Source organism: Phacochoerus africanus, chromosome 8 (assembly GCF_016906955.1).
Source record: "Phacochoerus africanus isolate WHEZ1 chromosome 8, ROS_Pafr_v1, whole genome shotgun sequence".
NCBI classification, from domain to species: Eukaryota; Metazoa; Chordata; class Mammalia; order Artiodactyla; family Suidae; genus Phacochoerus; species Phacochoerus africanus.
The window spans coordinates 53,182,878-53,205,630 of NC_062551.1; the positions used below are offsets into that span (position 1 = coordinate 53,182,878).

General features: G+C 54.4%; 1 protein-coding gene across 1 annotated transcript in view; it reads right to left on the reverse strand.

The window, feature by feature from the left end:
- Positions 1-1,499: 1,499 nt before the first annotated feature.
- The window catches only part of SLC8A2 (solute carrier family 8 member A2), a 34,280-nt gene continuing 13,026 nt past the window's right edge, over positions 1,500-22,753 (reverse strand). The window contains exons 4-10 of the mRNA XM_047792306.1: positions 15,924-16,346; positions 10,085-10,188; positions 9,917-9,934; positions 8,448-8,572; positions 8,069-8,168; positions 3,691-3,969; positions 1,500-1,987 (exon numbers count right to left, since the gene is read on the reverse strand). Coding sequence (XP_047648262.1) covers positions 1,611-1,987; positions 3,691-3,969; positions 8,069-8,168; positions 8,448-8,572; positions 9,917-9,934; positions 10,085-10,188; positions 15,924-16,346 — 1,426 coding nt within the window. The 3' untranslated portion in view covers positions 1,500-1,610. The remainder of the gene's footprint in view (positions 1,988-3,690; positions 3,970-8,068; positions 8,169-8,447; positions 8,573-9,916; positions 9,935-10,084; positions 10,189-15,923; positions 16,347-22,753) is intronic.

A 22,753-nucleotide genomic window follows, 5' to 3' on the forward strand; every position in this document is an offset into this window, starting at 1 on the left:
CAGGACATCCTAAAATGAGGAATAGTTTGTGACTGAGGGAACGGGGGCGTGGCCAGAGGGCAGGTCCAAGGGGCTGGCGAGGGGCCCTGGGTGGGGGCGTGGCTACGGGGAGCTCCAGGCGGACCTGCAGCGCGGCAGGGGTCCCGCAGAGGCTGGGGGAAGCATGGAAAAGCCCGGCTTATCTGGTCTATTTCAGTTGCCCAAATCTCAAAGACCTCAGTAGCTCCCTCCTCCTGAATCGCAACTTCCCACGGGAAGGCTGTTTTTCAGGCAGAATTTCAAAGTTTTATGGCAACTTTTACAGAAATCACAAAGAGACAGCGACGGGTACTGATGAGCTAGGAGTAGAGAAGAGGAGGGGGCAACAGGTCTGGGGTGTTGGGGCTGACGCACAACAGGACGGCAGGACGCTAAAAACCTGTGGGAAGTTGGCTGTTACAGGGTTGCAGGGACATCCTCAGGGTCCCAAGAAGTGGGCAGCCCTCCTCACACCCCAAGTGTGTCCTTTGGGCAGGAAACATCAACAGTAGGAAAATGCAGATGGCCAAACAACAGATGGGTGGCCTCCAAAGTTAAAAATGCCCACCCAGACCCCCTGGCCCTGGTCCCACCCTCCCACCCACCCCTGGTGCCCATCAGGCAGAGATGTGGCAGCATTTGCTGGCTTGTAGCATTGGTCCTCTGGGACCCTCCGTCTCCTCTTCGAGGGTCCTGCCCGGATTGGCTGGCACTGAGGGCAAAATGAGCCTTCTAGATAGTCAGGGAAGATAAGGCTGTCCTCCCTTCCATTTCCGGCCTCCTCCCCAAAGCCAATCCTTGTGGCTGGGGGAGTTTGCTGCCCTCTCAAAAGGAAAGTCTGTCACCCCCTTTTTCCCCAAGTCATGCACCCTCCCGCGTCCCCCTTCCCCCAAACACACTATGTACACACAGTGGCCCCTCCCCCCCCAGGCATGGCTGGGCTCTCAGAGGTAGTGGAGGCAAGTCGGGGCGCTGGAATGTGAGAAGTTACAGGTCCAAAGTGTGCCTCCTCCAGCTCCGGAACCCCTGGTCTCCTCTCCTTTCTCCAAGCCTCAAGAAGGAGAATGCATGTCCTCCCAAGGGCCTGAGCAGAGAAACCAGGGAAGGCGTGTCCCCCATGAACCCCCACCCCACCCCCAGGCTGAGGGAGCTCCCTGAGGGTTGGGGGGAAGGGCTGAGATCTGTGACATCCCAGGACCATCAGCCTCCTTCCAGGGTCCCCCGGGGAGGGGGAGAGGGGCACAGGTCCGCTAGAGGAGGGGGGTCCTCTACAGGAAAGGGGGCTCATGGAGCAAGGATGGACGGGTGTCTAGGGAGAGGATCCTGCAGAGCATCACAGGTGGGGTGGGTTCCTGCGGAGCAGTCTCGAGGCGGACATTTCTCCCGTCACAGACGGGGCTGGACTGCAGGGGGCAGCGTGTCTGTGTCTCGGCAGGAGGACCTGGGGAGGCTGTCAGTGGAAGGAGATCGCTTCCTAGGAGGAAGGGAGGCTGAGTCCCAGGAGAGGAGGCTGGCCCTCTGGAGGCCAAAGGAGACGCAGTCCAGCGTGACGCAGTGGTCTCGAGGGGGGAGGCCGAGCCTCGGGGGGACCCCTAGAAGCCCCGGATGTGGCAGTAGGCCTCGAGGCTGGCGAAGAGGATGTAGAGGAACCAGAGGCCCAGGAAGAGCGCGGTGGTGGCGAGCTTGGGACCGCGCGGGCCGCCCAGTTCGCCGCCGATGTGCGGCCGGCGCCGATACAGCAGCACGGCGATGCCCACGAAGGCGAAGACGGTGAAGAGCGTGACGGAGAAGGCCAGCGTGCCGGTGCGCACCTCGAAGGGGCGGCCCTGCACCGCCCAGTACACGGCGGCCACCGACCAGGCCACGCCCAGGCCCAGGAACACGTTCACGGCGTTGGAGCCCGTCACGTTGCCGATGGACGCGTCGGCGCACTGGTCCTGCAGCGCGGCCACCTTGCTGGCGAACGTGTCTGCGGGGGCGGAGAGGCTGCGGGTCAGCGGGGCTCCGCGGGCGGGGGAGTGGGTCGCTGGGCGGAGGCACCTGCTGCGCCCTGTCCCAAGGCTCCAGACCCCCTGCCCCAGCGCCGCGCAAGCCTCGCCTCCCACTCCTGGGAGTTTGGGGCCCTTGAACCGATCCAGGAGGCAAAGTCAGTCGCCAGCCCGCTGCCTGCCTTCTGTGGAACTAGTCTGCATCCAATGGGACCCACCATCTACTCTCCGGAACTCACCGCCCAAGTGCCTGCTTTCCCTGGAATCCACTGCCAGGGTTTATGAAGTGCACGCCTTCTCTCTCTGAGACCTCCTCTCCCAAGGCCCGTCTCTTCACTGCCGCCCCCTCTTTCTATGGGATTCATCTTCTGGTTTTTACCATCTCCCGCACCTTAGCTCTTCCACCTGGTTGCTTTGGGGACTGAAAGCAGTCCTGCCCCCCAGCCTAGTTTCTATTATGCCCCACCCCTTTCTATATTCTATGGAGTCTGCTGCCTGCTTTCTATGGGACTCGTTGCCTGCTTTCTGTGGGGCTCACCACCTGATTTTTGTGGAATCCACTCTGTATCCCAGGGGCCCCGCTGCCTACTTTCTATGGGACGTGCTGCCTGCTTTTGGTGGGAATCACTACCTGTTTCCCATGAACTCTACCCGTGCTTCCACAGGCCCAAGCACCCCATTGCCGCCTGGCTGGACAAGATGAAGGTTAGGCCTCACCCACATGGCCTCCCTTGCCGTCCTTGCCCCCCTTGGTTTCTGTCAGACACACCACCTCACTTCTCTGGCTTCCACCCATTCCCGAACGGCTTGCTAAGGCTGCACGTCCCCAGCATGGGGTGGGGGTGGGGGTGGGAGCAGCCCTGCCCGAACGGCTGCTTTCTACAGGACCCACTCACTTTCTGGGACTACAGCCCACCCCCTGACTCGTGGACACATGATGTGAGAAAGAAAGCTGTCAGACTCCATGCTTGATCTCCTCCGACTGCAGGAATTAAAGTCTGGGCCACTTCCTTTCTAACGGACCCTCCTCAGACACGGGGGAAGAGCGGGTCGGGCCATCGTGTTTCAATGGAACACACGCTGTCGTCTCTCAAAGCCTTGCTCTCTTATTTCTGTGACATCTCCTCCAACACTGGGTTTCTACTTTGCCCCTCATCTTAGTTAAACTCTGCGATTCATCGTCCTGGTTCTTGTCACACCCCTGAGACAGAGGTCTATGGAATCTTCCATCTGGTTTCTTGGTGTGTGTGGGGGGATGAACATCTTGTTTCCATGGGACCCACGCAGAATGGTTTTTAGGAAGGCACCTTATTTCTATGGGACGCCCCCCTGCCCCGGACCCCAACACCTGTCTCTTCAAAGCCTCGCCACCTTCTCCCTGTGGAACCCACGGTCCGGTTTTTACCATGCCACCTTCTCCCTATGGAACCCACGGTGCGGTTTTTACCATGTCCGCCATCTTAGTTCTTTGGGACATTCCACCTGGTTGAATCCATCCCCCGGCCCCTCCCCCACCTAGTTTCTATTCGAGCCACCTGTCTATTGCCGTGGGACCCGCCATGGGACCCGCCACGGTGGCTCTGGATGATCCCACCACCTGATTTCCGCAGGACCTTTCTCTTAGGCTCCGCCTGCCTGGCTTCTCTGAGACTCTACCCCAACAAGTGGTCTCCCGAGGAGTTACCGGGGATGGAGGTGCCCAGGGCCACGAAGACTACGGCGTTGACAGAGTCCTTGAGGCCAACGGTGCAGCCAAAGTGGGAGGCGAGGTCTCCGATGAGGGCGGTGAGCAGGCCGATGACCAGGATGCAGACGCCGAAGCAGGCCCAGCCATGGCAGTACTCAGTGGGGGGCACGCAGGCGAACAGAACCTTCCAGAACACCGTCAGGAAGTGCATGACGTAGTCAAAGCACGACGGCAGCCGCTCCTCCCGGGACCCGTCCTCCTCCTCCTCCTCGTCCCCTGGGGGCACACGACCCAGCTGGGGCACAAAACCATGCTTCCTTCCTCGCCTGTAGAACCCTTGTTTTGTTCAACTTCCAGAGAGCCAGTCCCATCAAATGAATTACCTTCCCAGAATCCCTTGCAGCTAGGAGAATGCATGGGCCCTGGGAAAAATAGTCACTTTCCAAGAATCACTGGAAGCTAGAGAAGGCAGGTGCCCAGCTAAAAATACTTAGTTTCCCAGATACCTTTTGCTAAGGGTGGCCACATACGGACAGGCATATCTGCAGCTAGAAATATCCACTTCCTCTGATTCACTGCAGCTGACAGTAGCCATATGCTCAGCTAAAGGTGCTTACTTTCCCAGAATTCCCTGAAGCTGGAGAGAACCATATACCCAGCAAACGTTAGTCGCCTTCCCAGAGCACCCTTGGGCAAGCAACGATGCTGTCCTAGGTGAAACAATATTCACTTTCCCAGAATCCCTTGCAGCAGCAGCCAAGTGACCCATTCTGGCAAGGAGACATAAACAGAGTTTCCGGAAAGCTCTAGCTTTTCAGAGTTGCTTATGCGACCTATGGTGACTGAACGTGACCCACTTTTGACCTGCAGTGACTTGTGCAATAGGAAAGTGTAAGTGAAATGTTTTGCTTTTTGCTTACTTCGCCTGAAACTGATAAGCAGAAAGCAATGAAGAAGCAAGGAACACACTCGAGTGTACCAAGCATTACATCTAGAAGGATGCTGATAAGAAATGCTGTAATCCCTGACCAGCTGCTCAGAGCACATCAGGGGATAAAAGCCAGACAAGCCACCAAATCATGAAGCCACTTCCCCTGGTCCCACCCAATGACTCTTTGGAATGTCAGGGAGCAGAGGATAGCTGGGGGCCGTGGAGATAGAGAGAGGCTGGTAGACTGGGGGATTCAGGTCGTATATCCCTTTTCCCACTTTTCTTGCCCACTTAGCTCCTTGGCTTGTTAATGAAATAAATGCTTGAATGTGTAAATGCTTTACTACTAATATAGATCGTGAGGCTTCTTTGGTTCTGCCTGTTGCATCTCAAAGAACGTTTTTGCTGCAACCCCAAGTAAAAGGGCATTGGAAACTAGAACTGGAAACTCAAACTCAGCAGGCACTCTGCCTCTTCCTGCTTCCTCTTTCTTCCTGCCTGGAATACGGACGTGACACCTGGAGGTACAGCAGCTGTCTTGCAACCATGAGGGCAACAGCTGAGAATAGGAAATAGAAATAGAGGAGGGAGTTCCCGTCGTGGCGCAGTGGTTAACGAATCCGACTAGGAACCATGAGGTTGCGGGTTCAGTCCCTGCCCTTGCTCAGTGGGTTAACGATCCGGCGTTGCCGTGAGCTGTGGTGTAGGTCGCAGACGCGGCTTGGATCCCGCGTTGCTGTGGCTCTGGCGTAGGCCGGTGGCTACAGCTCCGATTCAACCCCTAGCCTGGGAACCTCCATATGCCGCGGGAGTGGCCCAAGAAATAGCAACAACAACAATAACAACAACAACAACAACAACAAAATAGAGGAGGAGCCTGGGCCTTTAACAACATTACTGAGCTTCTAACTTTTGTTCCTCATCATGGCTGCATCTGTGGTATATGCAAGTTCCTGGGCTAGGGGTCAAATCAGAGCTGACGCTGAGGCCCACACCACAGCCGCAACAACACCACAGCTTGCGGCAACACTGGATCCTTAACCTACTAAGCCAGGCCAGGGATTGAAGCCGCATCCTCACAGAGACAACATGGGTTCTTTACCCACTGAGCCACAACAGGAACTTCGGGGAGGGGGGGAGGCGTGGTTTTCAAAGATGCTTGAAACCAAGTCCAGCCTGTAAAGAGCTTACCATCAAGAAAGGGAGGCAGAGGAAGTACAAACGCATCTCTAAGTGCAAGTGGGACGTGATTCATCCCTAAAGGAACGAGAACCACTCTTCTCTGCCAGCACCTCACAAAGCTTTGTGCTCACCCGAGGAATCAAAAGGCATTTGTGGAACACAGTGCAAAATGATCCAGCCCCAGCCCAGATACTGGGGATAGAGCCTTAATTCAATGAGTTCATCCCAGGAAATGGACTTCAGAGCTGCCTGATACTCGATCTGTCTTCACTGTCATCATCATGAGGATTATTCTTACTGTTGCTATGACCACTACTTCCTCTGATGTAATCATGTGCTTTCTGTGCACCCAGGGCCTCCAAGACCGCTGTCTCGCACCCACAGTTACAGCGTCGCGCAACCCTCTTACCTTCATTAAGCCACTAGAAGGACGGCTCTGGCTCCCACTGTTCTTAGAATGAAGCTCAGCCTCCTGAGACCTTGTACCACCCATCTCCTGCCAGTTTTGAGAGCCTACACTCACACCCATCCCACCCTCTCCCTCTTCCGTCCACAAGCTCTCTCTCGTTTAAAATGTTCCACAGCTGGAGTTCCCGCTGTGGCTCAGTGGGTTAGGAATCCAACTAGCATCTATGAGGACACAGGTTCCACCCTTGGCCTTGCTCAGTGGGTTAAGGATTTGGTGTTGCCCTGAGCTGTGGTGTAGGTCACAGACGCAGCTCAGATCCCATGTGGCTGTGGCTGTGGCGTAGGCCAGGCAGCTGTAGTTCCAATTGGATCCCTAGCCTGGGAACTTTCATATGCCGCTTGAAAGTAAAATAAAATAAAATAAAATAACATAACATCCAAGCCCCCTCTGGACCCTGCTTACCTCCAGCCTCATCCCTGCCTGAAACAGTCACCCTCCCCAGAGGTGCCATGAGCTCTCATACTTCCAGACTCCCTACTTGGTTTCCCCTCTGCCTGGCTCCCTCCTCTCAGCTACCTCCTATTCCCACTGGAAGACTCAGATTAGAAGCCTCCTCCTCCAGGAAGCGCTCCCTGATCTTCAAGCTGGGTCAGACACCCGATCTGGGTTCCTGTAGCTCCCTGGGGTCCCCCATCTCAGTCCTGCCCACTCTGAGTTGACATTCTCTTGTGACAGGCCTGTCTTCCCCACTAGGCCGTGAGCTCTGTGAGGACAGGGAGGGCCCAAGCTTCCATGGTCATGTCTTTGTCCCCATCCATGCTCCTGCACAAGGCCGGGCCCAGAGAATCCCTCAGAAATAGATGTCAAAAGACTCTGGCTTCGTGGAGTTCCCTGGTGGCGCAGTGGGTTAAGGACCTGGTGTTGTCACTGTTGTGGCTCAGGTTGCTGCTGTGGTGCAGGTTTGATCCCCGGTCTGGGAATTTCTGCATGCCATGGGCATGGCCAAAAATAAATAAATAAAATAAAAAGAGTGTGACTTCAGAGGAAGTCACTTTGCTTCTATTAGGACTACAACCTGTGTCTCTAGGCCTGCCACCTGGTACTTTTTCCCACACACAAATTTCTTTCCAACAAGTCTTCGTGTGTTTCCCGTTCCCACTAGCTTGGTCCCTCTGAAGGTAACCTGATGTTGTGCAAGGGGCAGAAGTCCTGAGTTCTGCCCTAGCGCTTGCTGGATTCCCTGCGGGACTTCAGGCCAGTCCCTCTTAGGTCTCCCCCTCGCTTTCTCCAAGACAGTCTTGAATCCAGGTGTCATCATACATACAGCCACATGGAGGCAGTGTGGGCCTGTCTGAGCCCTAAGCTGGGGGGGCATGAGACCGGCTCAGGTGGGAGAGCTGGGTACCCTGGTGACTGTCTCCATGGCAACAGAGGGGCCCAGGCTGTGTGGGGGAGGCCATGCCTTTTAACCTGTTTGCACCCTCCAGTCACCGGAGGCCAGGAGAAAGCCTGGGCTGCGCCCCTTCCTCCCCACAGCTCTGCCTCTCCGCCAGCTTTCTATGTCTCTGTGCCTACCTGCCTCTCTCTCTGACCCTCCGCGTCTTCATTCTCCACATTGTTCCTGCTTCCTCTGCATCTCTGTCCCTCTGGGATCTGGGTGCCTCTGTGTGTCTGTCGCTCCTATTTGTATCTGTCCCCTATTTTTTCCTTTGTCTTTCTGCATCTGTTTCTTGGTCTTTCTCTTTGGGTCTCTCTGTCCTCCTTCCCTCTCCTTGTCCGTCTTTCCCTGTCTCATTTCTGTCTCCCCACCCCCTTCTTCTCTCTCCCTGCCTCTCTTCTCCCTCCCCACTTACCTGCGCTCACCGTAATTGCCTCTAAAAACTGCTCTCTCCACGAGTGGGTCCCAATCACCAAAGCCAAGTTTGTTTTCTTGATGAGTTTATCCACCGTGTTCTGGGGATGAGAGGGGGAGAGACCATCGCCCAGATCACCCCCGGGCAGCTCCTCCATGAGGGGTCCTGGGGATGGGGGCTCACACCTCATGTTCAAGGGTCCTCAACCTCTGTACCTGGGTCCTGCTGGCAAGAAGGGACACAGGAGGCCTTGCTCTCCATGGTGCTAATGGAGAGGTCCGGACAATGGCATCAGACCTTGGTGGCCCTCATAGTGGATCCCCCCACCGGACAAATGACTCAGGCCAGACTCCAGGAAAGTGAAACCCCAGAAAATCACCTTAAAATCATATGACTCCTCAATGATGACCTCCAACCGGCAGTTTTCCCCAAGAACTGGCTTGCCCATCTCTGCTATCCTCCGAGCCTCTTCCTCCTCGGCCGTTGGTTTCCTGTCCCCATCGCCTGTGACACGAGGGGTGGGAGTTTAGACTCCAGGGAGGCTTACCTGGGCCTGCGATGCCTCTCTTACCTTTTCCCATTGATAAAGAAAACCCTGTCTGCTCTTCTCTAGGACAGCTCCTTGCGGACCCTTCCCCAGCCTGCCCCCCCACCCCCCGCCAACCCATCTGACCGCCGTCTTTCCCAATATGAGACCCGGCTCCCATGGGCTGGTCCACGAAGTTCAGTTGATGGGCTCTGAGGATCATATGGTGGGAGCTGTGTGACCTTGGGCAAGGCCTCAGGCTCTCTGTGCCTCAGTGTTCATATCTATAAAATGGGCACAATAATAGTACCTACCTATGGTGGTTGTGAGACTTAAAGGTGTTCCTTCCTGTGAACCACTTAAAACAGTGCCTGGTACCCAGTAAATCATCCACAGTGTTAATTTATGATTTTCGCCACCATCATTGTCACCATTCAAGCTCTGAAAATATCCTAGAGTGTATCTGAGGTGGTGACGAGGGCGGGGGAGTCCCAATATTGATACAAATCTCTGACCCAGAACCACCTACACCTGCCTCTGGGCTCATTTATCTCCCCAAAGCACGGTGACACTTTGATCCAAGCCCAGGTACCAACCCAATCCTAACTCATGAGAAAGCCACCCGCCAACCTGGAACATTCTCAGAAAACCAAGCCTGAGCAAAAGACGACTTTCATTGTGTTAAGCTCCTGGGATCCGGGGGCCCTATTTGTTCCAGCGGCTTGTACTACTTCCACCATCTAATACAGTCCTCAGTCTCTCCCCATCCGAACCCCAGATCCCAGTTCTGACTTCGACTCCCAAACTGCTCTGTCGCTACCTACAAACCTCCGATCCTAGTCCCAACTCTCACCCCAGTCTCTGACTCTGGCCCCAACTCTCACCTCAGCTCCTTCCAACTCACCTCACATTCCAACTTCGGCGCTGACCCAAATCGGACCCCAGTTCTAACTGGATCCCGCCGCAAAGCCAGAAACCCATCTCCATCTTGACTCCAGCTTGGACCCAGTCCTAATACTGAGCCCCGAACCCAACCCCGCCCTCACCCTAATGGGTCCCGAGCCTAATTCCCTCTGATTCCACCCCAACCCAGACTGGCGGGGTCTTAACTTCCCCTACCGCCCCCGTCTCAGCTACAAATGAAACATGGCCTTGGCCTCCACACTTCTGTCACCGCACATTCACACAGGTCCCCCCAAGTTTATCTCACCCCCAACCTGCCTCAAACCAGACCAGGGTGGAAGGTTGAGGCTCTGACTCTCCCCTGAGATCCTCCCTCCTGGGCCCCCCCACCCCCAAAGCCCAGAGGTAACTCCACTCACCTTGACTGAGGAGCAGAGCTGGGGAGAGACAGAGACAGGGAGAATGTGAGCTCGCTTCCCCAGGAAGCTCGGATCCATGAGCTTGCAGATACTCTCACAATCGCGGTTTCAAGGGCACCCCCGCCCTGGACCCCTTACCTCGCCCACAGCCCCCCCAGCACCCCTCACCTGAAATCCCTCGCTTGAGCCACTGCGGCTGGCCCAGCTCAATGAAGAAATTATCCTTCTTCTCATATTCCTCGTCATCAACTATCTTCACCTGGAGAGTTTTCCTGAGCGGGGAGACAGAACACCCAGCATGGGGCCCCCCTCCTCTGAGTCGCCGGATCACTCCCCCATCAGCCACCCAGTTTCTGAAGCACCCGCTTCATCTCAGGCTTTGTAATCTCCTTTAATCCTCACAACACCCTGGGGGAAAGGCTCTTTTATTATCCCTATTTGACAGAAATAAGCTCAGAAACAGCGGCGGAAGTTGAGTTTGTATTAAATGTCAACCCTGAGGGACCCTGATAAAAACCTAAGTTAGACTGGGTGCTTCCTCTGCTCAAAACACTCACATGGCTCCCCTCTTACCCAGAAATAAAAGTCAAAGTAATGAGCAGGGCCCACAGGGCCCCATGCAATCTGGCTCTTTTCCCCCTTCTGGCCTCCCAGCCCTTTCCTCTTCGCTCACTCACTCCAGGAACATTGGCCTCCCTCCCTGTGTCTTGAACATACCAAGCCTGACCGTACCTCAGGGCCTTTGCACTGGCTGTTCCCTCCATCTAGAACACTGTTCCCCCACATGCATTCCTTCCACTCCTCCAGTACTCTGCTCAAACTTCACCTTCTTTTTCAACGAGACCCACTCCCATCACCTTCTTTAATACTGAAATCCAAAGGTCCCATCGTGGCTCAGTGGAAACAAATCTGACTAGCATCCGTGAGGACACAGGTTCGATCCCTGGCCTTACTCAGTGGGTTAAAGAACTGGCGTTGCCATGAGCTGTGGTGTAGGTCACAGACACGGCTTGGATCCCATGTGGCTGTGGCTGTGGCTGTGGCGTAGGCCCATGGCTACAGCTCCAATTCAGCCCCTCGCCCAGGAACCTCCATATGCCGTGGGTGCGGCCCTAAAAAGACAAAAAACTAAAACAAAACCGAAATCCATCCCTGCCCCTGCTCCAGCGAGCTCGGCCCCCTTCCCCTGCTCTGTGGTGTCTTTTTTGTTCCAGATCATCTTCTAACGCACCAGCTAATGTGTTTATTTTGTTCATGGTTTGGCCTTTGCCTCTTCACATTAAAATGTTAGGTTCCTGATGCAAATAGAGATTCTCACACTAAGCGACGTAAGTCAGAAAGAGAAAGATAAATGCCATGTGATAGATCTCAAATATGACACAAATGAACCCATCTACAAAACAAACAGACTCACAGAGAGAACAGACTTGTGGTGGGAGCAGGATGGATGGGGTGTTTAGGGTTAGTGGATGCAGACGACTGCATTTAGAATGGATGCGCAGTGAGGTCCTGCTGCACAGCTCAGGGAACTGGATCCAATCTCTTGGGATACAACATGATGGAAGATGATGTGGGAAGATTTTCTTCATCTCTCTGACCTTTTCTGCCTCAGTCTCTCCCCAGCTCTCTGCCAATTTTTGCTGTACAGCAAAGTGATCCGGGTCACTCTGCTGCACAGCAGAAATTGCCACAACATTGTCAATCAACTATACCGTAATTAACAAAAGTAAAAAACAATGGCGTTCCCGTTGCGGATCAGCGGGTTAAGAACCTGGCGAGTATCCGTGAGGATGTGGGTCTGATCCCTGGCCTTGCTCAGGGGGTTAAGGACCCGGCGTAGACACAAGCTGCAGCATAGGTTGCATATGTGGCTGGGATCTGGCATTGCTGTGGCTGTGGCACAGGCCAGCAGCTGCAGCTCTGAATGGACCCCTGGCCTGGGCACTTCCATATGCCACCGGGGCAGCCCTGAAAAGATGGTAATAAAGATAAATGTTTTCAACAACAAGAACAACAAAAATGTAAGTCCCCCCAGAGCAGTGACCTTTGTTCGCTTAGGTTCTTTGTTCTAGACCCAATGCCCAGGAGAACCTTGGCTTCCTGCCCTCTGTCCTGACCACGTTTGGAGGGGTAACAGAGTGCTAAGTGATTTCCTCAGCATCCCTGCTGCCATGGTAACCAGAGGGTGGGAGGGGAGAAAAAGCCAGCAGTCATCTGTCCCCTTCAGGCACACAACCCACCGCCCTAGATTGCCAAGACCCACAACTCCCAAAAGCCCATAGCTCTGCCACTAGCAGCTTTTTCAGCTGTAGGAACCACAAGGCCTGGCCCCAGGACCCAGAAACACAAACACCCAGCCCACACAGTCACCCAGCAGAGGAAGCACAGCCAATCACACCGCCCACACCCACATGCCACCATACCCAGCAGCCATTCCCTATGCAGTGGCAAAATCTCACAGACCAGATGCCAATTAGCACAACACCCCCACCACAGCATGGGTGACATCGCCAACCTGTAAGACCCTGCCAGGGCTCCATGTAGACTCTCCTTCCTTATCCCTCACTCTTTGTGCCTCCTGGCATCTGTTTATTCTCTCCGCATTCATCTCTCCATCCTCCTTGTCTCTCTCTGTCCATCTTTCAGCTTCTCTGTGTCTCCCTCTCCATCTCTCTGACCTTCTCTGTCTCAGTTTCTCCCTAGCCCTCTGCCCCTCTTCTGTGTTCTCTCCCCATCACCATCTCTCAGTGTCCACAAAACTGAAGAGCCGAAGTCAACACAATCTAAGCAAAAGGGTCTCAATCACCAACCAGTCATTCAACAGACCTAGTTCAACGTACAAACTCGCAGGACACGGGGACATCCATGCAAACACAGAGGCGCACAAGACAGTCATGTGGGGACATACACCCACTTCCACCATCACCCATTCCTGGTCTCAAGATATTTAAACATCTCTGTGGGTGGAAAGAAACGGCGGCCCCTTCCCCTTCAGGAGTGGGCTGGGAGCTGTCCGCGGTGCTGAAATGCTGCAACGAGGTGTGGGGGGGGTGTCGCCTGAGACGCGCTTCTCACGCACCCTGACACACGCAGACAGCTGCTGACACGTTGACAGGGCGATACACACACATCTCCAACGCTCACTCTCCCGCAGACACGCCGTGATCCACTGACACACATGACTGACAAGCACATCATCTGGCGCCACGATGGACGCGCCCTCGCAGGACCCAGAAGGAGGAGAAACCCAACCAGCGGGAGACAGCAAGAGGGACTCAGGTTAGACAATGGCAGGACTTCCTGAGATCAAAGCAAGCAGCCTTCGGAGGATGGGATTAACAGATACACAACACTCTATATAAAATAGATAAACAACGAGGATTTGCTGTGGAGCATAGGGAACTATATACTCAATCTCTTGTAACAATGAATAATAGAGAAGAATCTGAAAAAGAATACACAGGCACATAACTGAATCACTTTGTCCTACACTTGAAACTAACACAATATTGTAAATCAACTATCGTTCACTATAAATAAATAAACAAATAAACCAACAGCAACAGCCATCCTCTCCAGCCTGGCATTTTGTCCTCCTCAAGCCCACCCCGCTTGTTTCCTGGAAACCACACGTGACCACCCCTTGCAACCTCTGATTTCGCACCCAGTCTCTTCCTCAGCCGGTCTCCCATTCTCTCTCGCTGACTCAAACTCTTTTGTCTCCGCAGCATCAATAGGCTCTTTCCAGCAGATCCCCTTGTGGCTCAATGGTAACAAATCTGACTAGGAACCATGAGGTTGCAGGTTCGATCCCTGGCCTTGCTCAGTAGGTTAAGGATCTGGCGTTGCCATGAGCTGTGGTGTAGGTCACAGACGTGGCTTGGATCTGGTGTGGCTGTGGGTGTGGTGTAGGCGGGTAGCTGCAGCTCCAATGTGACCCCTAGCCTGGGAACCTCCATATGCCATGACCATGGCCCTAAAAAGACAAAAGGCAAAAGACAAAAAAAAAAAAAAAAAGAACCTTTCCTTCCCTGAGTCCCACTGAGCACTGAGTTTCCTCAGTGAAAAGAATGTCTCTCTTTATCACCTCTGCATCTTGCTCCTTTTTAATCGCCCTCCGCTGCAATCTCCCAGTCCCTTTTCCCTTCTCTTGATGGGACCCTGTCACTCAGCTTCCTTCCACATTAGGATCTACCTCGAAGTTTCTGTCAGTCTCTCTCCAGCTCTCTGTCTCTCTCTTGTTTCTCTCCCTGACTCTCTGTTACTCTGGAGCCGTCTCTCCCTGACTCTCTCTCTCTCTGGGTGCCTGTCTCTCTTTCTCTTGTACTCTCGGTCCCACCACCCCGTCTCCGGGTGTCTCTCTCCCATCTCTGTGTGGATGCTGCCTGGGGCCAACCCTCCAGCCCGGCTGCCTGGGCCAACCCTCCAGCCCGGCTGCCTGGAAGCATCTCTAATTAGCGCCTGCCCGTCAGAGAAAGGATGTGTTTCCCTAAACGCTAATTAGCCTCCTGTTCTCTGTCTCAGTAGAAGAAGCCACAGCTGGAAGCTTGGGCCGGGGGCGGGGGACAGAGGGTGTCCTGGGCTGGGGAAGCCTCGTGGGGGAGGAGAGGGCCAGTGGGGCCCCGCAGCGAAGACGGCCAGAAGGGCTGGAACCAGCAGAAAGTCACCTTCCCCCAATCCCTCTGCCTGGTGGGTGTGAGAGATGGGGCCTGGACTGGTGCCCTCAGCCCCCCACTCCAAGTTCTCAACTCAAGCCAGAGAGCGCGGGAGAAAGAGAGAAGGGTATGGAGAGTCCTGGACTGAAATACAACCCAGTCAGAGAGCGCGTGCCTGGGGACGGAGATCTGGAGATTGACAGAAACCCGGAAAAGGACTGCGGGGAGCGGGACGCCGAGACGCGAGGGGAGAGACCGAGCGCCGGAGGCCGAGCGGCAGAGGCTGGGAGGAGGGGAGGGAAGGGGAGCGCGGCGGGGGCGCTGCCCGGTGGGAGGAGCGTGGGCGGCCGGAGGAGGGAGACAGACGGGCGTGCGGGGGCGGCAGGGAGCGGGCCAGGGAGGGGAGGCACCTTCTGCCTCCCAGGCAGGCAGGCAGGCGGGTGGGGGATGTGAGGCGGCAGGCACAGGCGGGAGAGACTCGGGCATCTGTGTCAGGGGGCGGCCGGGTGTCTGGGCGTTGACAACAGCCCTGCCCCTGGGACTGTGTGTGTCTGTATGTGCTCGTGTGTGCGTGTTGGTTGTGTCCGTGCGTCTACATATGTACGACTGTGTATGCAGCTCACCTCCTGAGACTCCATCCCACTCCCCCAAATCCCACCTCTCCAGTTCCCCTGTGGCTCTCCCTAGCCCCCCATCCTCCTAGCTCGGTCTTTTCCCAAAGCCTCGCCCACATTCGCCTTAGGTCTCCAGCAATTTCCTCAGGTCCTTCCTCCACCCGGCAGCTCCACGCCTTTCCCTTCCCTGCCTCCTCAGACCCCACCCCATCTTGGACCCCGCCCTCTTCCGCCGTCCTTTTCCGGGCGTCCCCTACCCAGGCCCTAGCCTTCTTCTTGGGCCTCGCCTCTTCCCTAGTCCACAGACTCGCCTTCTATTTCCACAGACGTCTTCCCACCTAGCCACCCTCAGGGTACACACTCCTCCATTCTACCAACTGAGCCCTCCACGGTCCTCTCACCAGGCCCCATCCCACTTCCTCTCCCCGCTTGGCCTTTCCTGCTGGGATCCCACCCTCCTCTACCCCAAAACGGCCCAGTTCTCCCAGGCCCCGCCCACGTCCCCCTCCCAACACCTTGGCCACGCCCCGTCGCTCCAGTCTCCTCCCTCCTCTCCCTTGTCCCTCCCCCTCTCTGGGCCCTGCCCCACCTCCCCAGGCCTTTCAAGGACACGGCTGCACCAAGGTCGCACCCTTTCCCACGTCCGCCCGAGGCCCACCCACTCGCAGGCCACGCCTATTCCCCCAGGCTCCGCCCCACAAGGCGCTGCCCCGCCCCCTGGCCCGCCCGCGCGCTCACATGGTCTCGTCGTCGCCAAACTCGAGCTCGCCGCACGCGTCCTCGTAGTGCACGCCGCCGCCGCGCGCCGTGCCGTCCACCGTGCGGTAGGGGAGGCGCACCGTGCCGCGCGCGCCCGAGCTGCGCACAACGCGCACATCCACGGTGCCCATGCACTCGCTCACGTGCAGCAGGCGGTCCTGGAAGGAGAAGATGCCCGCGTGGTCGTCGTCCAGGATGGTGACGGTGGCCAGCAGTGGCGCCACCAGACGCCCCTTGGGCCGCCCGCCGCCGTCGGGTTCGAACATGCCCTGCGCGTCGCCCACGCGCAGGTTCAGCAGCCGCACGAAGAAGTGCTCGTCCTCCTCAAAGATGTCGTCGTCGATGATGCCGATCCGCAGCTCCTTCTGGGTCTCGCCCGGCTTGAACACCAGCGTGCCCTCACTGCGGTGGAGGAGGGGGGGGGGAAGAAAGGGGTGAAGGTCGTTCAGAGGCTCAGGGTGGGCTTCCCTGAGGAGGGGGCACCAAGGAAGAACTCACAAGTATGAGGTAGGGCAGGCATTAAACAGACACCACAGAGGGTAAATGAGCGCGGGCTTCTCGGGGCAGCAGGTGCAGCAGAGGAAGAAGACAGAGTTGGTCCCTCCCACAACGGATCCGAAGAGGAGTAGGAGGGCCGGTATTAAACAGTTGGTGATGAAGTGAGGGCAGGGCAGGCTTCGCAGGGGAAGATTTAGTGGGCAGGAGAGCTCCAGGCAGAGGGAACAGCACATGCTAAGTCCCAGGGTGGAGAGGGAGCCTGGAGTGTTCCACAGCCATGCTTCCCAAACCTTAATGTGCAAAGCAATCCCCTGGGGATTAAAATGCAGATTCTGGTCAGCAGCTCCTGGGTTTCAAGACTGCATTTCTCAGTGGCTCCCAAGGGTGGTGAATGTGGTTCTGGTACACAGACCATGCTTTGAGTAAGGGCCCAGAATTGACCTTGTCATGCTTCTTATAACCATTCTGTGCTACCAGGTATCCCCAAGAGAAAGTCCACACCCCTTAACCTGGCATCATCAAGTCATTCAGCATATACTCCCTGAGCACCTGCTCTGTGCCCTGGGCTGGGCAGTGCTGGGAACATAGCAGTGAACAAACCCTGTCCTCAGGGGGGTCACAACCCCATGGGAGAGCCATATCACAGTGACAATTATGCATCAAGTGACTTAATCATAGCTCCTTCATTCCACAAATATTTATGGAGCATCTGCCGTGTGCCAGGCACTCTTGTTAGTGTTGGAGAAACAGCAGCAAAACCTGATCAGAGAAAAATCCCTGCCCTGGTGGAGCTTCTGTTCCAGGGCAGGAGAGGGATAATGAAACATTTATTACATTAGGTGGTGATGATGCTATGGAGAAAAACGAAGGGTAGAGAGTGAGGCGAAGCAGCTGTGTCAGAGCGGTCAAGGAAAGTATTTGGAAGAGGTGACATCTGAGCAAAGGCCTGAGGGAGGGAGCCACGTGGAAGCTATCTGGGGAAGAGTGTTCCCAATAAAGGGAACAACCAATGCAAAAGTCCTGAGGCAGGAGCCGGCCCCAGAGGGTTTGAGGAACAGGAGGGAGGCCAGCATGGCTGCATCCAAGGGAGCAAGGGGGAGAGGGTGGGAGATGGGGTCACCAATGGGACAGGGGTCATGGGGCCTCAGTGGGCCACAGTGAGGACTTTGCCTTTATTCCAAGTGAGATGGGAGCCATGGGAGGCCTCCGAGGTGAACTGGCTTAGGAAAAAAAAAAAAAGTGTCATTTGTGTAAGTCTCTAAAGCACACACCAAGTGCACTATATCATGGGGGGAGGGGGATGAGACAGTGACATGTCTGGGTGAAATTCTGAAGGGACAGGATGACTGGGCTCTTCCTGACAGGGCTACAGACTTTAAAATGGTTCTGGAGGAGTTCCCATCGTGGCTCAGCGGTTAGCAAACCTGACCAGTATCCATGAGGATGCAGGTTTGATCCCTGGCCTCGCTCAGTGGGTTAAGGAGCCGGTGTTGCTGTGAGCTGCGGTGTAGGTGGCAGACGTGGCTGGGATCCCGAGTTGCTGTGGCTGTGGTGTAGGCCGGCGGCTACAGCTCCAATTTGACCCCTAGCCTGGGAACCTCCATATGCCGCAGGTGCGGCCTTAAAGGACAAAAAGACACCCTCCCCCCAAATGGTTCTGGGATGTTAACGAATGTCACGAATCTATAATTTACCCCCCTCCCTCTGTGGGAGGGGCAGAAGCGGATGACAATGCCGAGGAGTGGAGGGAAGAAGGGCGGCCGTCAGCTCAGAAGGCACTGCCCATGGTGGCCAAGGCGCCCAGCTGGGTGGGCCCACCTGCTCCAAGCTGGTTCGCAGCCAGTGCCAGCCGAGTCAGCTTGGGCGGTTGGGATTCTGCAGCCTCTATGCCTTGGTTCCCTCATCTGTGAAATGGCGCTAATAACAGTGTCTACTCCTGGCCATGTTCCAGGATGGAGTTAATACAAGGAAAACACTATTTTAGGGGAAACAACCAAAGTTAGCTTGTGATATTTGCACTAGCTTAGTGGTAAACCTAAAGCAATGAGATGTTAGAAATGAAACCTTAAGGGAGAGGAGACTGTTGGGATTTTAGCCCCATCTTTATGCAGCGGGTAACCTGAATGTCACCAGGAATGGAACACGTGGGTGCCATGTGCCTCCCGCTACGAGGGACCCAGGACACAGCTTCGCCCCCACGGATTCCTGCCACGGACATCACCTGAATCAATCCTGAGGAAATAGTAGGCAAACCCGGGTTGAGGGTTGCTCTGGTCTATGGCCTGTCATCTTCAAAAGTGTTGGGGTCATGGAGTTCCCATCATGGCTCAGTGGTTAACGAATCCGACTAGGAACCATGAGGTTGTGGGTTTGACCCCTGGCCTTGCTCAGTGGGTTAAGGAGCCGGCGTTGCCGTGAGCTGTGGTGTAGGTTGCAGACGCAGCTCGGATCCCTTGTTGCTGTGGTTCTGGCGTACCCCTAGCCTGGGAACCTCAATGTGCCACAGGAGCAGCCCTAGAAATGGCAAAAAGACCAAAAAAAAAAAAAAAGTGTTGGGGTCACGAAAGCCATGAAAAGGCTGAGGAATGGATCCAGATGCCAGAGATCAAAGAGACACGGCAACCAAATGCGCCAGGTGGTTCTGGATCGGATGGGAAGAGAGGCGGGGAGTGAAAACACAGCCATAAAGGGGGTTAAAGGGTGTTACTGGGACAACTGGGGAAATGCAAACATGGACTGCATGGACTGTAGACTGGCTTCTAATATGGATTCAGTATCGAATGACCAGAGTGTAATGATCGTATTGTGATGGCGTCAGGGGAAGGTCGCTATTCTTAGCAGACACACGCTTATGTATGTTGATGGTCAGGCTGCCTGCAACTCACTCTCGTAGACCTCCGTGGTTATTAATATTATTATATATTACAGAGAGAGAGTGAATGCACACAAGACAAAATAGGAAGAATTAGTGAATCTGGGCGAATTTTTTTTTTTTTTGCCTTTTTCAGGGCCGCATCTGCGGCATATGGAGGTTCCCAGGCTAGGGGTCGAATCAGAGCTACAGCTGCCGGCCTACACCACACTCAGAGCAACTAGGGATTAGAGCCATGTCTGCGACCTACACCACAGCTCATGACAACACCAGATCCTTCGCCCACTGAGCCAGGCCAGGGATCGAACCCACATCCTCATGGATACTAGTCAGATTCATTTCTGCTGCACCACAACGGGAACTTCTGGGTGAGGTTTATATGAGAGTTTGCCAGATTATATTAGCAGCCCTTCTGTAGGTGTAACATTTTTTCAAAATAAAAAGTTGAGAAGAAAAAGAAAAAGAACATGGGGATTTAGAAACCAGGTATCAGAATCATAGATGGCTAGGTTCACAGGACTCACACTCCAACATTGGATGCACCAAACCTGAGAAGATGAAAATCTTAGAACCATCAAATCAGAGACCGATTGGGTTACAGACTAGAATACCAAAGTGTGGGAATTCCGGAATCTTAGAACTTTAGACCCTTAGTGTGTTGGAACTACAGGGGCTTAAATCTCAGAACCTTGGAAGAGCTGTGCAGTTTGGGGTTCTCAGCGAGGATTATTAATTTGCAGAAACTGAGACTACCCGATCACCCTAGCCCACGTGATACCTGTGGGCAAATTAGAAAAAGGCTTTCCTTCTTCAAGACACTATTTCCATGAATCTGGGAATTGTTATATTAAACACAGAAATCTACAATGCCCACTACATGTATAGAGATTTCTTGGACGAGTGGCTCTTATGCAGTGCACAACCTCAACAACCGTACATGACAGCCCAGCCTGCCCAGATTGAGGCATGGACTCGCTGAAGGAATAGGAGCCAGGGCTCAGCTTGGACTGGGACCTGCATGGCCTCCCTCCCAGTCCTGGACCTAAGCTGCCTTGATAAGCGATGCTAGGCCTGTGAATATCATTTGGGTTGGGAGAGCAGGGGTGGGTAGGAAGGTGTCAACTCTTCCCAGCTCTTGGGTTCCACCATTGAGTAGCATTTACTCCTTCACTTCAAACATCTCCTTCCTGAGGTCATTTACAGGGGAGAAGGCAGCCTCCGATCCCAGCAGGTGATGCCTATACTCACTTCTGCAGAGGCTCCAGGCTTTGGTGGGGGCGGTGCAGACCAGAGGTGTGGGTTGAGTGGAACGCCGAAGAGGGCGGCAGATGAAAGGATCCCAGACTGACAAAAGGGGAAGGAAAGACCTACCAAAGTCCAAAGCAGTGGGAAGCCATGTAGACAGGATGGGGGAGAGGGGAGCCCGAGCTACCCGTGGTCTCTGCAGAGGCACAGCGGCGGAACCGAGGGTCTGTGAAACGAGGACCTCAGCCCCGGAAAGACAAGAGTGTGCAAATGAGGACCAGCTGCTGGTGATGGCAGAGCCGGACGTCTGTGGGCAGTTCAGCCTCAACTGAGCAGGCGGAACCTGCGGAAAGCTCAGCCTTCCACATGTGCCCTCTCGTACTCTGCTTCATTTTTCTTTACCGCTCTTACTGCTCCCTGACATTTTCATGTATTGCATGTATTCTCTCTTTTTTTTTTCTTTCTAGGGCCACACCCTCGGCATGTGGAGGTTCCCAGGGTAGGGGCTGAATGGGAGCTGTAGCTGCCGGCCTACCCCACAGCCACAGCAACATGGGATCCGAGCCGTGTATTCGACCTACACCACAGTTCACGGCAACGCCAGATCCTCAACCCACGGAGCGAGGCCAGGGATGGAACCCATGTCCTCATGGATACCAGTCGGGTTCGGGTTCGTTATCACTGAGCCACATTGGAAACTCTCAAGGACTTTATGTCTTTTATTCACTGCTGGTCTCCACTGCCCACCCAGATCCATTTCTGGCACAGGGAGAACATATGCTAAGTGTTATTATTATAGGAGACCATGGAGATTTGCAGGTCAGTGAACAAAACATACTGTAAATCTTAGTCTTTGAAAGAGTGTGGTGTGGGCTGAAGAACCACAAATACATACAGAATTTTGTGGACGCATGAGGACACAGAAGTCATCTTATTTACTGTTTGGGGTTTTTTGGTGTCTGTTTGTTTTTTGTCTTTTTAGGGCCACTCCCACGGCATATGGAGGTTCCCAGCCTAGGGGTTGAATGGGAGCTGTAGCCGCCGGCCTACACCAGAGCCACAGCAACGTGGGATCCGAGCCGTGTCTTCGACCTACACCACAGCTCACGGCAACGCCGGATCCTTAACCTACTGAGTGAGGCCAGGGATCGAACCCGCAACCTCATGGTTGCTAGTCAGATTCGTTTCTGCTGCGCCACGGCGGGAACTCCTTGTTTACTGTTTTCTGTTGAGCCCCTTTAAAAAGCATCTGGCCCTAGCAGGTACAGGAGAGATTGCTGAGCAAGATCAGAAGTCTGCTCAAAGGGTGATGAAGAGACAGACACAGGAAAGAAACTCATGGGAGGTCCTGCTGTGGCACAGTGGGATCGATCGGCAGCGTCTTGGGAGCACTGGGATGCAGGTTCGATCCCCAGCCCAGCATAGTGGATTAAGGATCCAACACTGCTGCAGCTACGGCTTAGGTCACAACTACAGACCTGATTCCTGACTCAGGAGCTCCATATGCTGCAGTGAGGCCAAAAAAAGAAAGAAAGAAAAAAACACAGAGAAACTTATGGTTGCCAGGGGAGAGAAATAAATTAGGAGCTTGGAATTAACATATATGCACTACTACATATAAAATAAACAACAAAGATTTACTGTATAGCACAGGGCACTCTACTCAAGGTCTTATAATAGCCTATAATGGAAAAGAATCTAAAAGAGAATGGATAGGGAGTTCCTGTCATGGTGCAGTGGTTAACGAGTCCGACTGGGAACCATGAGGTCACGGGTTTGATCCCTGGCCTCACTCAGTGGGTTAAGGCTCAGTGGGTTAAGGATCCGGCGTTGCCGTGAGCTGTGGTGTAGGTCGCAGATGCGCCTCGGATCCCGCGTTGCTGTGGCTCTGGCGGAGGCTGGTGGCTGCAGCTCCGATTCGACCCCTAGCCTGGGAACCTCCATTTGCCGTGGGAGCGGCCCTAGAAAAAGGCAAAAAGACAAAAAAAAAATGAAGTCCTACTGTACAGCACAGGGAACTATATCCAGTTTCTTGGGATAGACCACAATGGAGGAGAATATAAGAAAGGGAGTGCATATGTGTGTATAACTGGGTCACTCGGCTGGACAGCAGAAATTGGTGCAGCACTGCAAATCAATTATACTTTTAATAAAAAATGAAAAATAAAGAATTGGTATATATGTATATATGTAT